The following is a 23,768-nucleotide window of genomic DNA, read 5'->3' as shown; positions in this document are numbered from 1 at the left end:
AAAATTGTTTTTGGTGTTCCATTCAAGACAAGAATGAGTTGATAAATCTCTAGACATCTCTTGTTTGATTCATTCACGAAGAAACTAGTCATAAGCCAAAAGCTCGTTCCAATTTTTTGTAATCTAATCCTTAAAATTTATCCCACCATCAATGTTCGACAATACATTGTTCTACCATTCTCATTTATCCTCGTATTTCAACTTCTTATGCCTTTTATTATACGTCTCACATTCTATCGCCAAATGGTAGCTAGGTTGTGAAAGGTTGCAGATCAGCCTGCCTCAACCCACTAAATATAACTAAAAATTGACGATTCGGTCCGTTCTACAATGCTAAATAGGCAAGTTGAATTGACAATTTTTCAACCCGACCAAATGACATACCGACTGATTCTAACAGCTCTAATTTCGATGCCCTAAGAGGAGAAGAGATTTTAGTTAACAATATAAAATAGATAAGATTTTAATATCGGAATTACAGCCTGTTAATATCGATTCATTTATTCTCTATGTCGGCGGAAAGATTTAGGCTTTTCAGCATAAGTTAGGAATCCGTAAACTACCCTACTCTTAGAAGTATTATTAGGTGGAGGCAGTATAGATAAACATATTTCAAATAAATATTAGTAGGTCTTTTGTGTTACGATATCACGGATCTTTATCCGTGAGACTGATCAATTATATCTATATTCACAATAATAAGTAATTTTTTTCATTGATAACCTAAATAAGATATATGTCTCACAAAATTGACTTGTAAGATCGTCTCACTAAATTTTTTGTGAATAAATATTCTATAAGGAATGAAGATTCTCCATTGTTTTCTCCTTATAGACTAAATTTTGAGAACACGTATTATTATTTTAATTGTGGTATTGTACTTTGTTTGCTTCACATATGATGTATTATCTAATAAAAATATTACAAAATCATCCCAAAAATTACCGTATTTTGAGTTTCGTCTTTTAAATAGTTAGATTAGAATATCGTATTGGCTTAATAAGTCGATTTTTTTCCCACCGTTTTGGTCTCTTTTTTTATTTTTATTTTATTATTATTATTATTTTTTATCAAAGTGCTTATATGGTACCGAAGATGTCAGCAATATCTAATAATATGTTAAAGAATGTCGTAGCTGTATTAGGATTCTAACGAGAAAAGAAATTAAAGTATATATTTAAAAAAAAAAAAGAATTATTGGATTAAGATCAAATTTTAACTATGAGTAGGGCTTTTGTGAGACGGTCTCACGAATCTTTATCTGTGAGACGGGTCAACTCTACCGATATTCACAATAAAAAGTAATACTTTTAGCATAGAAAATAATATTTTTTCATGAATGACCCAAATAAGAGATCTGTCTTACAAAATACGACCCGTGAGACAGTCTCACACAAGTTTCTGCCCTATGATGTTTACTAAGGAGCCATGGAATGACCTTTTATTTTGGCTAAGATGCTCGTATTAGTATACCTTCAACTATATCATTTTTTAAGACAAAATTGCCAGCTGATATCATTATTTTTTATTTAGTGTACCCTGTAATAATTCAATCAATTGATAACTGAATAAGAAAAATGATCGACTATTATCTACCCCATTGATCGACTATTGTCAATATTCAATACCTCAGGTTGAAGTTCGAACTTTTTTCTTTTAGATAAATTGGAAATACTTACACAACTTTTATTCTACGTTATATAAACAAAAGAAAAGAAAATACACTTTTGTAGTATCATCCATAATTCCAGGCAAGCCCATCACCCAATCGGACAGGGCCCACCGAACCCGTTAAATCCATCTCACAAATGGCCCATCCAGAGATTGGACTAAAACAATTGCATATGACANTCCATGGTTGTCGAATCGGTCGGGATATATGAGTTGAAGGGGACCGTACTGTACGCTAACCATAATTGAATGGTTCTTGCAGGAACTATCATTTGATACCTAGGGAATCATGTAAGCGATGCTGCTAAGCGTTTAACATGATTGGTTGGGTACTATCAGACTTGAGTTGGGGTATGCTCGTATAAGGACATGTTTAGTCTGAATCACATGGAGATGTGAACCCACGGCTAGTTGTATCAATGAACCATTGAGGGCTACACAAGTACTAGCTTTCTAGATCCCGTTGAGAAGAAAAATAGTTCAATGTGTTGAACGGCTTATAAAGGAGTTTATAAGCGTAAGGAAAAATAGAAGTATGACTTCTATGAGGAGAATGTAACTTTTAATTTTAGGAAGTGTTTCTAAATTAAAATTTGGTCAAATAAATAATGTATTTGAAAATTGTGATTTTCATAAACATTATTATGGACAAAATTAAATTAATTCAAGTGTTGAATTAATTAAACACTAGTGGGCCTAGTAGATTCCAAATAATTAAATTAATTCAAATGTTGAATTAATTAGATGATATTGGGTCATGTAGAGCCCAATAGGAAATAATTATTCAACTAGTGGACTTGAGTAAAATCAAGTAAAGTTTAAATGGTCTCAAATGTGTTTGAGATATTTAAATAAAAGTCCATGGGCTTTATAATTGTTATAAACCCAAATATAATTGCATGCATGGGAGGTGAAGAGTTGGAGGATACTTTTTCAATGTCCAAGGCTTGGCATGCTAAAAGTGGTTTTAGCTTTTTACACAACCAAGACAACTCATCCTTCCCTCCACTACTACATGCTATGGCCAAAATTTTCAAGTCACTTTCTCTCAATTTTTCTTTCTTCAATTGTTGAAGATTCCCTACACTTCTCAAAGAAAAATCCTCATATTTTTCTAGTGTAAAATAAGAAGGGTTCTAGCTTGTTGGTGGTGGGCTTAATTTTTGAGCAAGTAGTGCTCAAAGGAAAGCTTGAAGATAGTCTTGCCATTCAAGAGCTAAGGTGTTTAAACCTTAGTTGGAGCCATTATCAATCTCAAGAGATTGATAGGTAAAAATTCTAAACACCTTATATATGACATATTTTCGTGTTTTTGTATTTGCTACACACTAGTACATGAGGTGCTCGATTTTTGCCTTGAAAAACTAATTTTGAAACTTCCTTTGCGCATTCGGGCACCTTAATTGATCCCCTTTCACTCTTAGCATAAAAAGTAATACTTTTTCATGGATAACCCAAATAAGAGATCTGTCTCACAAAATACGACCCGTGAGACCGTCTCACACAAGTTTTTGCCTTTAATTGGATGACCAAACTAAAATTGGCAACTAACAGAACGATTTTGCTAATTTTTATCAAACACGATTTCAAATGAAATTTTGAAGTTTTGTTATAGAATTCAATTAAAATAATAATATATTTAATAATTCAGCCATTATATTTATTATTTTAAAGTTCAGCATCTAGGTAAATTATTCAATTGTTTGCTCCGAATGAGCCATAAAATACAACTCATACATAGGAATGCAAGTTGGATTTACCGAAAGCCGGCCATCAAACTTAACGTTGGATAGGATAATTTCTTTTCTAAATCCTATGCTAAAGTATCTAAATTTATTTTTTCCGAAACAGACTAAAATTGTGTTACGTTAAATTTATTGTAAACAATTTATAAGTTTTTGTATCGTAAAAATTATTCTAGGAATTTATAAGTTGTGAGATCTTATTTTGAAAATAAATTGTTGAGTAATTTGGATATAATAAATTCATGAGGATTTTTTTTCCTATTTTAGCCCGCCTTAATCCAAAACCCGACGGGTCAAACCTGATTGGACCCAAAAACCTGTTAACCATTATACACGATTTTATTTCTAGTAAATACACAATAAAAAAAAAGAAGTAAAAAAAAACTAATACATATGAATTACATTAAAACATAACTTTTAATAATAAGTTAACAACAAAGATACAAAAATATTTTGAATTAAAAGTTAAGAATTAGTACATTAATCATTTAATAAAATATAAATATATTATTATCAATATGTACATAGGGGCGGGTTTGTTAAAACTCGTTAGATACCAGGACCCGCTTATAGACCCAACCCGCAAAAAGTTTGACCAAGTTTAGACCCGTCTCATTTTTGAGTTTAAATCAAGACTATTGTCATCGCTAGAGCTTATAAACTCAAGCAAACTCCATCTAACTTGGGTAATCAAAACAAATCAGCTGCATAACATCGTCACCATTTACATAGCCATTGGAATTTTCTTCTTGAATGAGTAAGACAGAAGAAAATTCAAACATCATCTATATGGAAATAGATAACTGAGACCAGGCTTGTAACCCAATTGGTCTCAACCCTGCCCAGATTAGCTGGCCCCCTAGCTCGAAACCCCCTCCTCTCATGTGTAATAAAAATAAAAAAAAAAAGCAATAGATAACTCGCCCACCTAGTTCCCCTGCAATTGTGTGAGAAGCTTCATAGCATGTAGTTATGAGTGAGTTCACTACACAAGAGTAGAACTCTAGCTCTGTGTGTTTGTACAAGATGATCGGTCGATTATTTCACTATAAAATAAAAAAGTATTGATGGACTCCACTTTTTTTATTTTCAAGTGATATGATCGTATACAAAAAAAAAACCGAAAGTAGATATCTCGGTGTAACATAGACTTGCTCATTCAGTTATCATAATATCGGACCACTAAAATTTAGGCCGTTTCTACATAGTATAGATTGTTGGATGAATTGCACTTAAACCCTATGATACTAAAACTAAGTGTCATTAAATTGATGGTTGAAACCCTTGAAAACAATTTTGCTCCTATATGTATTTTGAATGGACTTCATGAACAGAATTATTTCGAATTTAGTGTTTGAATGTCAAAATATCGAAACACAACTATATTTTAAACTCATTTTCCAGCACAATCTCTCTTGTAAAATTCTTGAAATTAGTTTTGGGTGTTATAAAATGGGAAAAAAAATACATTCAGAATGATATTTTTGACACACTAATTTTAGAACGATTTCATACAAATGCATAAAAGAGTCATGTGTAATACAAAAAATTAGGGAAACTTGCTCTTTCATGTTTGTCTTTTTACGATTTTAGTCATCTATGATATCGAATTTCAGTTTTTAGTCTATTATCTTCGTTATTTTGTGCAATTTTACTCTTTTTACTACGTGGCGCTGACGTGTCAAGTGCTACGTAAGCAGTTTCATATAAAATAAAATAAAATAAAATTTCCAAACAAATGACAAAAATTTCCAAAAAAAATGGACGCATGATTAAATTCAATCTTGACAATATAGCATACCAAAATCATAAAACATCAAGTACAGAGGACGGAATAACAGTTTTCCTACAAAATTATCCACAACAAGGTTTATGTTGATCGGTTATTTTGTTTGCTCGTTCTAGATGGATGAATACTTTTTAATTTTTGGTTTGATATTTTTGTTTAGTTGATATGTTATTTGAATTTGCTTTCATTTTGGTAGATTTTGGAAGATAACAACTTGATTTTCTAGCTTTTTAGTAATATTTGATTTTGGAGGATATGCTTCTTATTTTATGGGTATTGAATATTGTCATATTATGAGTTATAGTTATTATCTTGCACTTTATAGTTTTTTCAATCTCAACAATAAATTTAAGTTCCACAATAAAACAAGGAGATGATCAATACAATTTAGGACACATAGGGTAGGTTATTTATTTTTATTTTTTTGCGACATGGTGCCGACGTTTTCATGCAATTAATTGAGTTTTTTATTTTTATTTTCTAATCTTTTATGTTATTTTTTTTTATTTCTTCGTATTATGTAATGTTATTTTCTCAAATTATGTAATTTAATTTTAATTGAATTAAATTTCAAATTATCCAAACTAGCTGACACGTACTAGTTTTCTATTTGAAGAAGAGTTGTTGGATGATACTGATGAAAAAATGATGGTGTTGATACTTCAATAAAAAACAGGAGACAACTAGACAATGGAGTCACAAGGCTTCTCTCATTAACTACTACTCGCTGGATTCACTAAACCTCAACCAATCTATATGACACAGGCAAGTTAGTTGGAGACAATTTAATTTTGAGCCAGTTAATGTTATTTTGAAGTATTTCTATTTTTAAAATTTTGAAAGAGTTATTGTTTTTGTGTATATATACATTTTATTATTGTTATGTTATCATTCAAATAAATCATAATATTATTTGATAATTACTAAAAATAACTATCAAAATTAAAATCATATTACTGGATTCTAAACGTAGTTAGGGAATTACCACAAATGTTCTTGGTCTGATCTGCATCGTAGATTAGGGACACACATAGACAACAAGTGGTGGTTTGTATTGTAATTCAGATCTTAATGGTCTATTCCTATGGCTGTTTCTGTTCAATCTTAAATATGAACATCTCTCACCCTATGTGTATAATTTCTTTACTTTAAATTTCTAGGGATATAGTACATATGGCTGCATGTCAGACGGATGTCGCAAATTTGGATCATTGTCGTATACTTGTATGGGTGGAGAATGACATGTAATTTTATGAATTATTCTCAGTTGCTAATTTTAGAAAATTGTATTATATTATTATATGTGGTTTTTTTTTATTATTATTTTACAATATTTCATTAAATTTATAATGACAAGGTTTGGTACATAATACATTACTCAACATTTATTTTGGTTTCTTAATTCTTTATACGTTATATATTTTACATTTAAATCCATGTGTAATGTTAATTGTAAATTGGCCGAAGAAGTATCGCTGGGACGAAGCACAAGACGATGAGGTGAGATGACTATGGTTGAGGAACTGTACAGACCTTTATCAAAAAATCATATACTCGTGGTGCAATGTTGGGCGGCATCTTGAGATTGTGAGCGAGGAGAAATGGGCCACTTGGATGTCCGTGTGGCGAAGTGAAGGTTGGAATGCCAGGATGGCCAAGAACAAGGAGAATAGACAAAGCGAGCCGACGAGCCCAGGGATGGGAACGAGGAAGCACATTGCAGGCTCCAAGACTTATGCAGGACATGGAGCTACTCGGATAATTCAATTGTTTATGATCATTGTTTTTCATCCTACATATTATTATAATCAAAGTTATTACAACTACTAATATTTTTCTTGTTATTGTTATTCAATTTTTAATTCATGCAGTATCAACACTACGTCGAGACCTGACATCATGGGAGCTTTATGTGCACACATATACACATGCATATACACGTTTAGGATGAGCACCCAAGGCTTGTTAAAGTAGGTTATATGTTCAAAGTTTCAATAATTAAATCTAGTACTAAAAAAATTCAAGCAAGTAATCCATATTATATTCTTTCTGACAAAAAGCTATAGAAACATATATGTCTTTCTTGAAGGCTTTACGAGGATGGGACGAGTCTGGAACCTCCTAATCCATATCAGGTAAATATTATTTTTAAGTTGGTCACTAGGGTTCCAAAAAAAGGAGGATGTACTGATGTGGTTCGATGGAATCTACGTGATATCCTGAGGAGATGACTCCACATCGACATGAAGGTTCTAGCAGCAGTAAGAATTCTGATGTAGCTTCGAAGGATGAGACAACCAAATTAAGAGAAGTTTAAGCAAAGAAAATGAGAGGTATGAAGGACTGGCGATCGAGGTTTTAGAGTCAAAAACAGAAGACTCGAAAAGCTCGTGCTGAATATGCATGCGAGGGCTTGAGGACACGAATGTCCTCATTGGAGTAGAGAGTACGTCTATTCGTTGCCAACATGTAACAAAGAGCACCTACCCCACCACCTTTCGTGCAAGCGGTGCATACAATGACAACAGGGCAGTCCGTGCTCGCAGCTCCTCGCACAGCGGCCGCTTCATCGTCAGATCATCAAACAACAGCTGCTTCACCGTCGGACCCTCACAAGACGGTAGATCCCTCCATGTACGCAATTACGCATAGAAGAACATCAGGTCAACACGCAACCTGGGCGACAACGAAGACGGCGATGACGATGGAGATGGAGAATAGGATCATGAATACGATGAGGATGAGGCGTCGTAGGATGTTATGATATTTTGATAAGGATGTTATTTCACATTTTATTTATTATTATTATTATTATTATTATTATTATTATTATATAGACATTGGAATTTAGAATATTTGTGTTTATTCAAACACTTCCACCTTATTATTATATGTACTTAATTTTAATTTATACATACATATTTCGTAATTATTAATGTGATTTGGTTTTAAAATTTTTAGTTTATTTATTAATATCTATATTCAAATTAATTATTTTCGGATCGGATATTGAGGGGGCGAATAAATAATCTCAACAAATTCAAAATTATTTCGGTTGGGCTAAACAACACTGAAATGGAATTATCATCAGTTAGGTATCAATAAGATAACAGTTGAGTACTGCGCTGAATTAAGTTCACTATTATGGTTTGAACGCAATACATGGCTTGAGTGTGAAATATTTTGGCTAAGAAATGAAATCTAAAATAGTAACTGAAATTTAAATTGGACAGATTTTTTTCTGGATGTTCAGAGACTTGAATAAATCTTACTTCACTCATTCTTCCTCACAGAAAGATTTCACTAAAACATTTTTACAATTACAATGATTTGCAGATGCCAATTTCAACAGGACTTAACATTGTTTAACTGAAACTATTAGTATCTCACAAACTTAACACAAAATGATAGGTAAGACTTTTACTGTCAAATTATAAGTATTTCAAAATGAAAACACTACACACAATTGATCCTGGATGATGTAATAAAACATTTTAAGTGTGTGCTTATGAAAATCTCAAATTTTTTTTCGTCTTGATAGCTTGAGAATGATAGAAAACTTTTTTAAGGTCGAGGGAGGGAGACTGGTGGCTCACTTATTTATAGGCTTTGATCCAACGTTCAGGAAAATAAAATATGATATCCGTTCCAAATGAGATAGTTGTTGCTCACGTCGTTTTCCACGCCACTGTCTTTTTTCTGAAAATTGTACACTGTGGGTAGTGCTGTCAGAATTCTGACATTTACAGGTAATCGGAGACTATACTGAATCTTTTATCCGATAAATTAATCACCTGAATTATGATCCTTGACAGAGTAAACTGATGGTTTTAGGAAATGTCTTCTGACGAGCCTTATTAATTCAGTTGAGTATGGTTGGAAATTGCCTTGAGTAAAGGTTGATCTTGATCAGTTGATTTCGAAAATCAATTTTCCAATATTAATATCTCAATCTTTGTTCATACGTACATATCAATTTCTTTATTAAAATTCTGTTCGATTAGGTTGTTGTTAATCATCCAAACTTTAATTGATTTCAAAATTTTGCTTTTTTTGTGATTGACAAAACTTGGCAACAAACAATAGCAGGAAGACATTTTTTTAATCCCTGAAGAACTGAAGAAATAGAGACAAATTGATAAAATTAATTTCGGTGATGACTGTTACTTGAATGCTTAGATTAACTGGAGTACTTGTACTGACTAGATTTATATTTCTTCTCAGATTCAGTCTTCTTCTTTTCAGCTCGCTTGGATGATTCGTTTTTTTTCTTCCCTTTTTTTGTCAATCCCAACTGGTGTCTTGAGAAATGCTATGACATCAGCCAGTCGAGTACTTACACCATAAATATTCGATGACAACTGAGAGTGAAAATTCTCGATCTTCACAGCCAACTGAAATTTGCTGGTTTGAATCTGTCTGCTAAGATGATTTGTAGTGGCAACTTGAGCTTTCATAATATGTTCGATCTAGGAAAATAAGTACATAATACTTTTAGACAAAGAATGGACTTCATGAAGCACTTTGTCTCTGAAGTTGTTGACTGCTTTGTAAGATTTTAGCTGTCCATGATGAAATTTACTCAACTGAGTGATAATTTCAGTGGCACAGATATTGATAGAATCAAGCGTGTGATCTTCAGGTTTATCTAACTCAGGAGTATTAATCAATCTAAGAATGTATTTTGATCTAGTGGGTGGAGGAGTCAAGGCCAAAGACATATCTCCCGCATTGAAAAATTTATCAATCCACAAGGTTTCGTTAGTTTTGCTTAGGGATGGCAATGGGGTTGGGCAGGGTGGGGGCGGGTATGCCATCCCCACCCCATCCCCGAATTCCATCCTCACCCCATACATGTNGGGGGCGGGTAAGCCATCCCCACCCCATCCCCGAATTCCATCCTCACCCCATACATGTCCTGATCTCCGCTTTTTCGGGTTAAGGGAATCTCCGAACACAAATCGCTAAGATCAACTTCTCATCCCCGTCCCCATCCCCATCCCCATTTCAAAAATATTAATGGGGCAATACGATTGCGGGGTCGGTGATTTTTTTCAAACAAAAACTTATTATTATCTATTGTTATTGGTGATAATATTAATATTAATATCAATATTAATAATAATAATATTTTTATTATTAATATTTAAAAAAATAATACCATTATTAAATTATTAATATTAATAATAATATTATTATTTTATTATTGATATTATTTTCAGGGCAGTGATCTCCGTCCCCGTTTCGATTTCCCACGCGGGAAAAGTTGTCATCCATACTTTTGGTGATCGTAAATTGTCCATCTTGATCAATACTAAAGTGGACTTGACCTTACTGCACTACTACAAAATATGCATTCAACCACACTCAAAAGACAACGGTTTTCGTGAGCCGTTGTTAAAAATAGCGACGGTTTAGGCAAAAACCGTCGCTTTATTTGAACTTTTGCGACGGTTTTGCTCCTTCGGTCGCCGATTTAATTTAGCGACGGTGTTTATAAAACCGTCGCCGATTTAAAAATGGTAACGGTTATTCTTAAACCGTCGTAAATAGCGACGGTTCGTGAAACACTGTCTCTTTTTGGCGACAGTTATTGATAACCGTCGCAAATAGCGACGGGTGTAAACTGTCGCCGATAGCGACGGTTCGTGAAACACTGTCGCTTTTTGGCGACAGTTATTGATAACCGTCGCAAATAGCGACGGGTGTAAACTGTCGCCGATTCAAAATAGCGACGATTTTTGAACAACCGTCGCACATTTTTCTATATATACTCTCGTTTTCGGTCCAGTTTCTTCACCCCTCCCATTTCTAACATACATTTTCTCTCTTGTAGGCTTTTAGTTTCGATTTATTTGTAATTTTTTTTTCACGATTTATGTTTAAGTTAAATTTCTTTCTGTTTGTTATGATTTCATTTTTGTTAAATTTCTATCTGTTAGTTATGATTATTAGCTTAAAAAGATTTTAAAAGTTGTTTTTTTCAGATTCGTCTAAATATAAAAATAATTTTTTTTAATGCATTTAAAACGTAGCGACGGATTGAGCTCTAACCGTCGCTAATTAGCGACGATGTTGTTAATAATCCCGTCGCTCATTAGCGACGGTATTTATCTTAACTTTCGCTTTTTAAGCGACGGTATAGCTTATTCCGTCGCTCATATTCGCGACGGTAAATTTAGACTGTTGCTATTTTGCGACGGAATATAGAAAACAGTCGCTAATTTTAGCGACGATTAGTTGTTATCCGTCGCGACGTAGCGACGGTATAAACGATCGCTAATTTCGGAAACCGTCGCTAATCTGAGTTTCTACAACAGTTAAAAACCGTTGTCGTAGAACACACTTTCAACAACACTGTCAATTACAACAGTTGTAACAGTGTCTACGACAACGGATTTTATCCGTTGTCGTTTAGCTTTTTTCTTGTATTGCTGATTTGATGATCAGCACTTTTTACTTATTCGATCTTGATATTCTCTTGATAGTTTGAAGAGATTTGAGAGAACTACTTCAAGAGAGTCAATACAATCTCCAAGAATTACAAGCAAGATGAGAATAAAAATTAAGGAGAAACAGAAGAAGAATCAGCGAGAGACATTGAAGAGTTAAAGAAATACAAGAAGAAAAATTAAATTTGATTATCTCTGCAAGTTTCCTAATTACATTCGGTAACGAAAGCATCGGTTAGAAATATAATAGCCGGCGAATGGTGAATGGTGGATGGTAGGTACTTGCACGCAGCGCCAAGTAAATCAACTAAAGATTTGTTTCATAACCATGCATTAATGATTTGAAGTTCGGTTTCATCAAACACAACATTTCTTCAAAATTTAATGTTTTCTTATTGAAATCACTACAAGCCTTTGTGACGACTGAGTAACCAAAAAATATGTCATTATCTTATTTAGCATCAAATGTTGAAAGATGAGTTTTACTTTTATTGTAAATATAGCATTTACAGCCAAATATATGAAAGTACGAGAGATTAGGCTTATTCTCATTCCATATTTCATATGGTGTTGATTGATTCTGCACAAAATCTCTGTGAAATTCTTGAATCATATAGCATTGTCCAAGCAGCTTCCTTCAGAGTTCAGTTTCTTCTTTCAGAAACTCTGTTTTGCTGAGGACTTCAAGCAGCTGAGTATTCTCATTGAATCCCTTGTTACGAGAAATATAACGCAAGAGTTTTATTAGTGAACTTAGTACCTCGATCACTTTTGATCTTGATTACTAAACTAGATTTTTCATTATGAATGCGCACTACAAAAAAAAAGGCCTACGACAACGGTTAAAAACCGTTGTTGTAGGCCTTTTAAAACTATTGTTAAAGCCCATGTGGTTAAAAGGTGCGCTCAAAGACAACGGTTTTTAACCGTTGTTGTAGCGACAATTTGCGACTGTTTCTCAAAAACCGTCGCAAATAAAATTAGCGATGGATTAATGTAAAACCCTCGCTAATTAACGACGGATTATGATAACTGTCGCTAATGTTTAGCGACGTTTTAATAAACCATCGCAAAAAATTAGCGACAATTTTTTCATAATTGCCGTCGCTAATTTTAGCGACGGTTGTTACATGATTTCCGTCGATAATATTATCAGAAAAATAAAAAAAATTTACTTTTAATAATTCAATAAATCTAAAAAAAACTTACAATCTTACAATGCTAACAATATTTTTTATCTTAACTAACACTTAAAAATTTACCAAAAATTCAAGTGGAAAAATTTACCCTAAATCAAAACTAAAATCGTGTAAGAGATAAAAATTTTAAGTGTTATGAAGTGGTAAAATTATGTAAGAGAGAAAAATTTTAAGTGTTGTGAAGTAGGGTGGAAGAAAATGGATCGAAAATGATGATATTTATAGACAGTTTGCGACGGTTTTGTAACACCGTCGCTATTTGGTAAACATGTCGCTAAAATTAGCGACGATTTTACTAAAATGGTCGCTAATTAAGGCGGTTTTTCAAAACTGTCGCATGTTTAAAGTTTGCGACGGTTTTGCTTAAATCGTCGCTTAAATTAGCGACGGTTGTATTACAACCATCGCTAATATAAACTGTCGCTAATTTAAAGAATGCGACAGTTTTACTTTAAATCGTCGCTAAATTTTGCGACGAATTAAAATATGTCGCAAAATTTAGCGATGGGTTTAAGCAAAACGTCGCAAATTTGAAATTAATGACNGCTTGAGATATTTAATCAGTTGGTCACATGTATGATCTTTAGCACTTAAGAAAATATCTCATGTAAATCTAGAGAGATCATCAACAATAAAAAGAGTATATTTCTTGTCCCCTAAGCTTATTATTGGTATATGACCAAATAAATTCATGTGCAACAATTCTAAACATCTTCAGTTTGGTTCTTTTATTTTTAAACCTAGATCTGATTTGTTTACCTAACTAACAAGCATAGCATTTATGATTATTAACAAATTCTTTACAAGGCAATCCATCATCTAAGTTTAATTTTCACAAGTTATTAATTGATTTAAAATTAATATGATTTAATCTCTTATGTTATAACCACTGTTTATCATTATTAATGGCAACAAAAACATGTCGACGAGACTAGATAATTACTAGTCCAATAATTGTTATAAATGTTACCATTTCTAATACCAGTTAACAATGTACGATTATCAGTATCTTTAATTACTCTTATGAAATTCAACTAACCATTGTCACAAAGTTAACTGATACTAATCAAATTATAGTATATATTCTCAACAAGTAGCACATCATTGATCACAATATTTTCATGAGTAATTTTACCCTTTCCCACGGCCTTACCCTTGGAATTGTAACCGAAAGTGATCTTGGGTCATTCATATTTGATTAGATAAATCATTAGTTGGGCTTGGCCATTCATGTGTCTCGAACAGTTACTGTCCAAGTATCAAACTGAATTTTTCATCTTCTCTTTCTTTTTGTTATGCATTTACATGTTGAATCAACTTGTACCCAATCTTACTTGGGTCTAAATGAGATTAGTCCTTTAAGAACCCACAATTGGATCAGCTTGACTGTTCGACCACTTTGTTTGTTTAAAACATGTGTGTGTAATGCTCTGTGTGCATTGGAAACAAAATATTGTCTCGCCTTTCTGTCATCATTGGTCTGCATCTCTTTTAAACATGCTTGCTATTGTAGTATCGGTTGGGCATACCTCTCATTGAGTTATGACTTGCCGAAACGAATCTTCTACCAGAACAATTAGGCTTAGTATTATAACTATTAGGTTTGTAACCAACACGAAACTTTCTGCCCTTGTTCATTTGTTCAACATGTTTCTCAATTTTAGCAGTTGGCTCCTGATATTCATATTTCGCACTGGACTTAATAAAGTGAATGTGTTTTTCTTTGCATATGTTCAGTTTCGATATAGTACTACTGTCAATAAGGTTGCTATCATTAGTATTGAAGCCAAGACTGATTTTGTCTCCTGATGGCTTCTGCAACTCTTGCATTTTTTTAGGCTAATTGATGACTTGTTCCACAGTCTGACCAGCTTAGCTAAATTTTTTTCTAATAAATCAACCGTTGATGCTCAATCAGCACTCTTTCTTTCTTAGTATTTAGCTTTGAAACTTATTCCTTAAGACATAACACTTAGCCTGACTATTCTAAGTTAGAATTTGTATCATTATTAGTTTGGGTTGTTTGCTTTGCTTTTACTTTCTCAAATGATCAACAAAGTGTATTGTACTCATTAACCATATCATGTAGTGCAATAATGAAATCATCTCGTGCAAAATTAGTTGAGCTAAAGTCAAATACATCTTCACTACTAGATTCCAGCTCAACGTCCATCATGAGGCTCTGCACTTCTTTTTCATCACTTTCACTGGTGGAACACTCTGACTCAGATGAGTCAGAATCAAAATCTGCCCACTTGGCCTTACTTTCATCAGCCACTAGAACGTTTTGATCACTTCTCTTCTTGAAATAGTTTTTGTCATCCTTGAACCTCTTCTTCTTGTCACAAGATCAGTCTTCTTTGTTAGTTTGTTTTCTCTCATCCTTATTTGCTTAGGATAGTCAAATATGAAATGATCCCCACAATCAAACACAAATTTTCCTCATCAGTGTAATTTTTTTCTAATGATTGTGTCTGATTCATATTTGAAAATTTCTCTAGTTCTTCTTTAAAAACTTGCCAAATTTCTTCACAAAAAATGACATCACATAATTGGTTAACAGTTCGACTTACTTTTAATTCGAAACAAATTGATCACTGGATGTAGCAGTCACGACCTTCGTTAGTTTGGCAGTCGATTCACCATCAGTTCTCAAATCTAGTTCAAATTCAAAATGAAACGTCCACTACTCGTTTTTCTTAAAAATTTACTAGAAATTTTTTTCCTTAAAACTTTCAGCCACACTCACACACCTTCATGTCCCTCGACTCCAACCCTTAACCACCATGTCCAGCCCCTAGCTGACCATCCTAGGACCATGACCGAACCCTAGAGACGTTGTTGAACCAAGCTTAACAAGCCTAGAAGCCACACCCCCCAACCCGATCGATACTAGCCATGCGCGCCCAAGCCTCACTCCACAGCCCCTTGCCTTCGAACCAGCCATCATGCGACCACCCTTGGACCATCATATCATTCCCTTAGGTCTCCTGGATGTAACCCTACAGCAGCTAAGAGTCGTGCCTTTCTAGGAAACCCTAGCCGAAAACCCTAGCCATAAAAACCCAATTTTCGTTCATCCTCTGCCCTCTCCTTTCCAGCCTTTGAACGTACACCTAAGGACCCTTAAACATATTCAAAAACTTCCCTTCCTAAAGCCCTATCATGTTAGCCCCTTTGTGCATCGTAAGCAAGAGTTTTAAAAGATAAAAAATCTAGTTTTGTTCATGTTATGTCATAAAAACGAAAATATAACAATTGTATAATGTTTTTCATGTAAATAGGTATCAAAACATATAATATGGTATGAACGATGATTGAAGGAAGATTAAGGCGTGCTTTTACGTATTTTATGCTCGAAAAACAACTTGCGATGCGAGGAACGTTGGTGGAGAGGGACGAGGCTTAAAAGAATGAATTGTGTGCATGTTGCTGCTGTTGGGAGAAACCTGGGGCTTTTGTGTGATGTGTGCGTGTGTTTTTGGGTGGAGGAGTTTAGGGTTTTAGGGCTTATTTTGATATAAATAATAAGGTGCAAGCTTAGGCCCGATAACATGGGTATAATAGGCCCATTAGATGGTAGGAAAATTATTTCGTTTAGAAGAGTTTTCGAAAATATTAGCCGAATTTCCAAAAAAATCATTATTTTCGTCGAAAATCGATTAACAGTTTAAAATACGATTCGGCATGTAAAAACACCTCAAAATACCACATTTTCAAAAATAATCATTAAAACCCTATTTTAAATATGTAAACATGTCTACCACATTCAATAAATGCAATTAAAATAATTTAATTAGGTATTTTTCATTTTCCTTAGATTTGCATGCTGTTAGATTACATCATCGCATTTTGGACCTTACACATTAGCCTTAAGATATGTGAACCGATCATGCAGTTCAAGTTTATTGAGATCTTTTAATTCTCGCATAACCATAGTTTTGACATCTCATTCTTGCAGGGTGCCGTCATTACTTTCAATGCTATTTCACGATTGTTATACTCTTTGCCCAGAGCAGCCAATTCAATTATGATGATGCTCACTCTTTCTCATCAAAGTCTAACATAGACTCACTGGCCTACATCTTAATGCTATCAAACTTTTGTATTGCAATAGACCGTTTGCTCGCTTTCGTTTGGTCATTACACTCGCACAACTAGATCAGTTTCTTCTATGTGTATTTGGTAGTGGATCACATCTTGATTTTGCTAAAGGTACTATTATCCAGTATTTTATACAAGATGTCATTGGCAACATTATCCAGATTTTACTTTTTCTTGTCTTCATCGATCCATTCCATTCTTGGCTTTTCAATCATCTGTGGAGAACGTCAGTGATGAAAATGACAATGTTTGCTTCCATGATTTTCATTAGTTCGTGTGTGATGATGTACCACATATAATCGTCTTATGCAACTAAACGAATATGATCTTCCAATCATCAAAATGCTCTTTTGAGAACACGAGAATTTTACTGAATAAGGTCATTTAAGTTTTTGTTCAGAGACAAGAAACAAAGCTATCTGATATTACTTGTTAGGATTAGAGATTGATTTAGAGAGGGTGAATAAATAATCTCAAAATATTCAAAAATTATTTCGGTTGGGTTTATGACACATAAATGAAATTATCGTCAGTTGAGTATCAATAAACGACCAGTTGAGTACTGCACAGAAAAAAGCTCACTTATGCGATTTGAACACAATAAATGGTTTGGGTATGAAACATTTAGGCTAAAAAATGAAAGCTAAAAGCAGAGTAACTGAAATATAGATTGCACAAATTTATATCTAGATGTTTGAACACTTCACCCCTTCTTTATCATGGAAAGATTTCACTAAAAGATTTTGATAATTACAACGATTTGCAACTGTCCACTTCAGTAGCTGAAACTCTTAGTATCTCACAAACTTAACACAAATGATCAGTAAGATTTTTTACTATCAAATTACAAGTATTTCATAATGAAAACACCACGTAAAATTGATCATTGATGATCTAATAAACCTTTTAAGTGTATGCTAATGAAAATCTCAATCTGTTTTTATTCTTGATAGCTTGAGAATAATATAAAGCTGTTTTAAGGTCGGGAAAGGGAGACTGATTGCTCACTTACTCTATTTATATGCTTCGATCCAACGGCTAGGAAAATGAAATATGATATCCATTCCAAATTAGGTAGCCGTTGGTCACGTCGTTTTCCACATCACTGTCCTTTCTGAAAATCATACGTTGTGGGTAGTTTTGTCGGAATTATGACATTTACAGGTAATCGAAGACTATACGAAATGCTTTATCCGGTAAATCAACTGGATTATGATCCTTAACAGAATAAACTGATAATTTTTAGGGAATATTTTCTCACGAGCCTTACTGATTCAGTTTAGTATAGTTAACAACTGGCTTGAGTAAAGGTTGCTCTTGTTAAGTTGATTTTGACAATCAGTTTTCCAATATTAAGCTCTTGATCTTTGTTCGCACATATAATTTTTTTAGTAGAATTCAGTTCGATTATGATGTTGCTAATCATCCAAACTTAATTAATTTCAAAAAATCTTTGAAACTATTTTATATATAACAAAATATTGATTAACAATGTTTTATATAAAATATTAATAATTAAAAAAAGCATATAAAAATAATTTTTTGGCATTTAAATATAAATTAATTATTTTATATTATTTAATTAAAAGATTAATGAATTTAGCAACATAAGTTATTAAACCATCGATATTCTTTTAATCAAACCGCCGCAAAATATCGACAGTTTAATAACTTCCGTCGCTAATGTTGCAATGATTTCATTGTTAAGTAGTGACAGTTTGATTAAAAATCGTCTTTAAACTACTTACAATAGTTTAATGTTAGTTGGTTTGGTGACAGGTTGTTTCATGCGACGCTCCCTATCATGAACATTCTTCAGATTAGCGACAGTTTGTTATATGTCGTCGCCAACTTAGCCAGAGTCTTCATAACCCCGTCACAATAAATGAATGACAGTAGATTTAGCTACTAAGTACAAAATTATTGTTAAAATCGACGCTAAACCTATCTTTTTTGTGTGTGTAGTATAGATAATGTTTTAACTCATTTTTTTCATTTTGCATTAAAATATTTTCAAAATAATAAATAATAATAATAATAATAATAATAATAATAATAAAAGGAAGTGTGAAATATACGCGAATAGGAGAGCGTGGGGGAAGAAGGGGATGAAATCGCGGGATATGCAGGTAAAGCACGATGCAGGCGTAGCGTTGGGCTCGAGGAAAACACGCTTTACTTATTCCGTCCCTTTATTATTATTATTACCGTACAATAATTTTACTACGAATAATATATAATATATTATTTAATAATTTAGTATTTTTTAAAACTATTTTCTTAATGATGCAATACTCTTAACTTTTGAAATGCAATTATAATTCGATATATTTTTTGAAAAATTATAATTCGATATTTTGCGTAGTAGTAATCAATATAAAGTTTTGACATAATAAATCAGTATGAAATTCAAATTTTAAATATATATTTTGAATTTGGACGTGACAATATTGACAATTTTAATTCAAACAATTTGATTGCTTTCGTTTTATTTACTTGGATTATATTTTTTAGCTCCAAAACATAGTGCCATAAAGTACTATTAAATTAAGCTTATATTTTTTAAGAAAAACATTTATTTTAATCTATATTATTATGATTTGTGCAATAATCGTCCATTTTAAACAGATCAATCGAAATATGACTTTTGAGTTATTATATAATTAAAGTTTGAATTATTATATAATTAAAACGTCAAGTGTGAACCATTTTAATTTTTAATTTTTGTCACCAAACGTAGGTTGCCTGAAATACTCCTCTCATTGTGTTATGGTAAATAAAATATTATATTTATTTTTAAAACTCAATTAGTCTAAAATTACAAATTATTTTGTTTCATTTTAGTTTTAAAGAGAAAATATATGCGCATATATTTACATTTTTTCAAACGTTTTTTCCACTTTCTTAAACAAATCTAAACGTACCAATTTTAACAAAATGAAATTATTGTCCAAAAATACGAATTTCTGATTCTATTTTATTTGATGAAAAAATATTATATTGACAATGTGTGCGTCACTGTTACTTGTGTATAATCAAGCAAGCTTTAATGCATTAAATGGTTAATTTTACACCATATATAAGAACTTCTCTTCCTATTATATTGTTTGAATAATCATAGTAAATTTCAATATACAAGTTACGCAGCATATAACGTATATATAGTTTGAGTAGGTCTCGATTTTTACGAGTCTATATCCATGAGATATGTTCATTCAATCTATATTTGTATTAAAAAATAATATTTTTTTTAAAATTGAATTGGATCAAGTAAGATATTCGCCTCACAAGATTAAATTAGAAATCATCTACAAGAGTTTTTGTTATTTTTTAATGAGATTATGTGAGGCCCGGGGCCGAAGAGGGCGGAGGGTGATCGTCGGTGCCATGAAGTTGCACGGACAATGAGCGGCTCCTGGCAGGCTTCTAGGCGGAGGGAACATGAATGAACCGATCTTACACCAAAAGGAGGAGGATTTCGAAACTGTTCAACATAATGGACTGTACAGTTGAAGAAGGCTTAAAAGATTTGATATATACCACTCATACCAATAAGATGGATCTTCTTTTCGGTAACTCATCACATAAAAACTCTAAAGTTAAGCGTGTTTGGCTTGGGACAATTCTAGGATGGGTGACCTCCTGAGAAGTTTCTTAGGGTGTGTGTGAGTGAGGATATAAGCACGCTGAAAAGACTCGTATTAGTACAGTGAGGACAGTCGTCGAATCTGAGGCGTTACATATTACAATTTAACATCATTTCGCAAATTATATTTTAAAATACTTATTTTATGCGGTACATAGAAATAACAGCACATTATTAGCAGTCTTAATGATTGAAAAATTTAATACTTCCCATAATGGATTGGATTTAGTGCTCATAATTAGACGAGGACTTGTATAGTCACGAAAGGACATTAAATAATTATTCTATTTATAATACTAAATATTATTATTTATTTATTATTATTATTTTAAATATTATATTATAATACAGAAAATATAACACAGTTTCAAAGTTGGGACAATATTATATTTAGATTTTTTCTTTGTTGTTTGTCGACAGAAGTCAACTACTTGGCAGAGTGGAGATGGTGAAACAATGGGACTAAACTTAAGAATATAAATTTAAAAATGTCACTATTTTCGATTGAGGAAATATTACTAACAATATAATTATTATATTTTGTTATGAATGTGTAAATGATTAATAATAAATGTACGAGTGATATAATTATTGGATTTTAAATAAAAGATACATTTATTTAAATAATTAAATGAACATGGATCTGTGAACACAAAAATTTATTTAAGACGATTTTACGGATGAATTTTGTGTTACAAATATTTTAATTAGATCATTCATAAAAAATTATTAATTTTAATGTGAAACGTATGATTTTGTAAAATATTAAATTGATGTCATGAAATCAAACCAAAATTTCATGTTTTAATATATTATAAATAAAGATAAATCAATATATATAACATAAAAAATATATAGTTTCATAAACACTTTAATCAATAAATAAATATATTGAACAAGTAAATTTTTTTTAAAAAAATTAAATTTAAACTATAATAAATTTAATATTAGGTCAAAAAATTAATGCAATAAAAATGTTTTATAAGAATGTTGTGAAATACTTGACTTTAGGGTTCTAAAAACAAAACCTAAAGAAAAAGAAAGAAAGAAAAATCAGCCACGAGTACCCCGGTACTTTTGCTTTGCAGATTCTCTCTCCAATAATCACAGTATTCTCATGCGATGGAGAGGAACCCACCTCATTTTCCACTTCCTGATATACACACAGAAACAAGAAAGGATGAAACAACAATACCATGTTTTCTTTGAATCTTGATTATGGAGAGAGAAGCCTGGCATGGGTCCAACAATGTCACAGCGGTACAGAGATGATATAGCGACAAATATGTACGTTTCTGCTGCGATTTGTGTAGTATGTGGTTGTAGGGGTCTCCCCACCTTCCCTATTCCTTCACAAATCAAGGGTTGTTAATTAATTAATTGTTTGAAAATATTTCTATGTGTGCGTCTGCTTTTCTGAGCGATACAAGTTCTTGCAGAGAAGCTTTTTGCACCAAAAAGTCGTAGAGATTTGCAGTTTATGGTAAATGTGGAGCAGAAGAAGCTCAGCAGTAGGCAGAGGGAAGAAGAATCCGCCGTCCCTTCAGTGGCAGCAATTGCTGGCTTTTGATCTGTATCAGTCTTCCTTGGTTCATTAAGATAAGATTTACTGCTGAAAGAATTGCAGAGACCCCACTTCTTTTTCAAGTGTAAGATAAACGAGGCTTGTTAAATTCTTTTCAAGATTCGGAAAAGATTAGGTTTTTCTTGCAGTGCTTTGATGGAGACGTACGGAGAGGAAATTTTGTGGTGCTTTTTTGTTGTGTGCATTTAATTTTGTGGTTTGTAGAGAGAATCTGCAGTTGTGGCTACTAGCAGGAGGCTGCAGCCTTCGGATTCCGGCGCTTTTGCAGAGTGGGTGGCTTCATCTTCCTCCGCCGTGGGGGACCTCTCGTTGGGCTTCAATGCAGGCCCCGCCTCTGCTGCTGTTGGCTCCAGCGCCATCAATAGCAGCGGTAGTCTGTGGGCATCCACCAACGCCGCCTCAGCCGGGAGATATATCAACAGCGGGATTCCCCCTGAACTCTTCTTCGTTGCGCCTGCCTCGTCGTTTCACAACCAGCACCACCGGGAGGCTGCTGGCGGGGCCACCATCAACTTCGACTCTAACACCCTCACTTCCTCCAACTCCGCTGGTGTTGGGGTTGGAGTGATCCCTCTTCTCGCAGCCACCCCTCGTCTAGCACCACGGACTACCTTCGCAGCTGATGAAACCACGCTACGCACCTCGTGCAACCGCGGCGGCGGCGGGATTCAGCTGTTGCATCAACAACAGGGACATAATCCTTCTTCCCACATGAAGAAACCCATGAATTTTGATCACACGAAGATGCTTCAAAGTGGAAGCAGTTGCGGTGGAAATATCGGAGGGCCTTCTTTATTTGGAGCCACTTCCTGTCAAGACTGTGGAAACCAAGCCAAGAAAGATTGCACCTACCGGAGATGTAGGTCTTGTTGTAAAAGTAGAGGTTACGATTGCACCACGCATGTAAAGAGCACTTGGGTTCCGGCGGTGTGCCGCCGCGAGCGGAAACTCACGGCCANTATTGTATATGCTCCTAATTTTTTTTGAGTATGTGACTAATAATGAGTTCTTAATAGTTATCTATAATCTTCTTATTTTTGATATTTTCAAATATATTTAGATGATTTATGAGTTATACGATTTTCCAGACATTTTAGTCTTTACCTTTGTGGAATAACATGAATCCCACATCTTATATATTCTATATAGATGCAAGTTTCAAAGGCCCGTTGCCTGGCCAAGTGCGAGCCCCGGCGGTGTTCAAGTGCGTGAGAGTGACTGCACTTGACGACGGGGAAGATGAGTTTGCATATCAGGCTGTTGTAAGAATTGGCGGCCATGTTTTTAAAGGTTTTCTATATGATCAGGGAAGAGAATATGGTTTCTCCAACATCTCGGAGCTCCATTCGGGTGGCGGCACTGGTGGTGACAGCGGCGGAAGAAACGGGGCTTCAATTCTTGATCCATCTGATGTAGTTGCTTCCACTGGTAGAGGGTTGCTTGGGGGAACAAGTTATGGTAACACCATAAATTGATTTTCTAAATCTGTATGTACTATTTGATGTCAATTTGGTAATAAAATTTTTGAACCCTTATTATTTACCTCAATAAGATAAGATTGCTTCTCTCTTTATATT

At 33.5% G+C, this 23,768-nt stretch overlaps 1 protein-coding gene across 1 annotated transcript; it reads left to right on the top strand.

The window, feature by feature from the left end:
* Positions 1 to 22,093: 22,093 nt before the first annotated feature.
* LOC140979111 (protein LATERAL ROOT PRIMORDIUM 1-like) lies at positions 22,094 to 23,768 on the top strand. Its single transcript, XM_073444461.1, has 3 exons — positions 22,094 to 22,195; positions 22,396 to 23,154; positions 23,289 to 23,768. The coding sequence occupies exons 1-3, from the start codon at positions 22,094 to 22,096 to the stop codon at positions 23,664 to 23,666; spliced, it is 1,239 nt and encodes a 412-aa protein (XP_073300562.1). The 3' UTR covers positions 23,667 to 23,768.

Source organism: Primulina huaijiensis, chromosome 6, assembly GCF_012295235.1.
Source record: "Primulina huaijiensis isolate GDHJ02 chromosome 6, ASM1229523v2, whole genome shotgun sequence".
NCBI classification, from domain to species: domain Eukaryota; kingdom Viridiplantae; phylum Streptophyta; class Magnoliopsida; order Lamiales; family Gesneriaceae; genus Primulina; species Primulina huaijiensis.
Note: the sequence above shows the minus strand (reverse complement) of the source record. Positions and strands in the feature narration are given on the sequence as shown.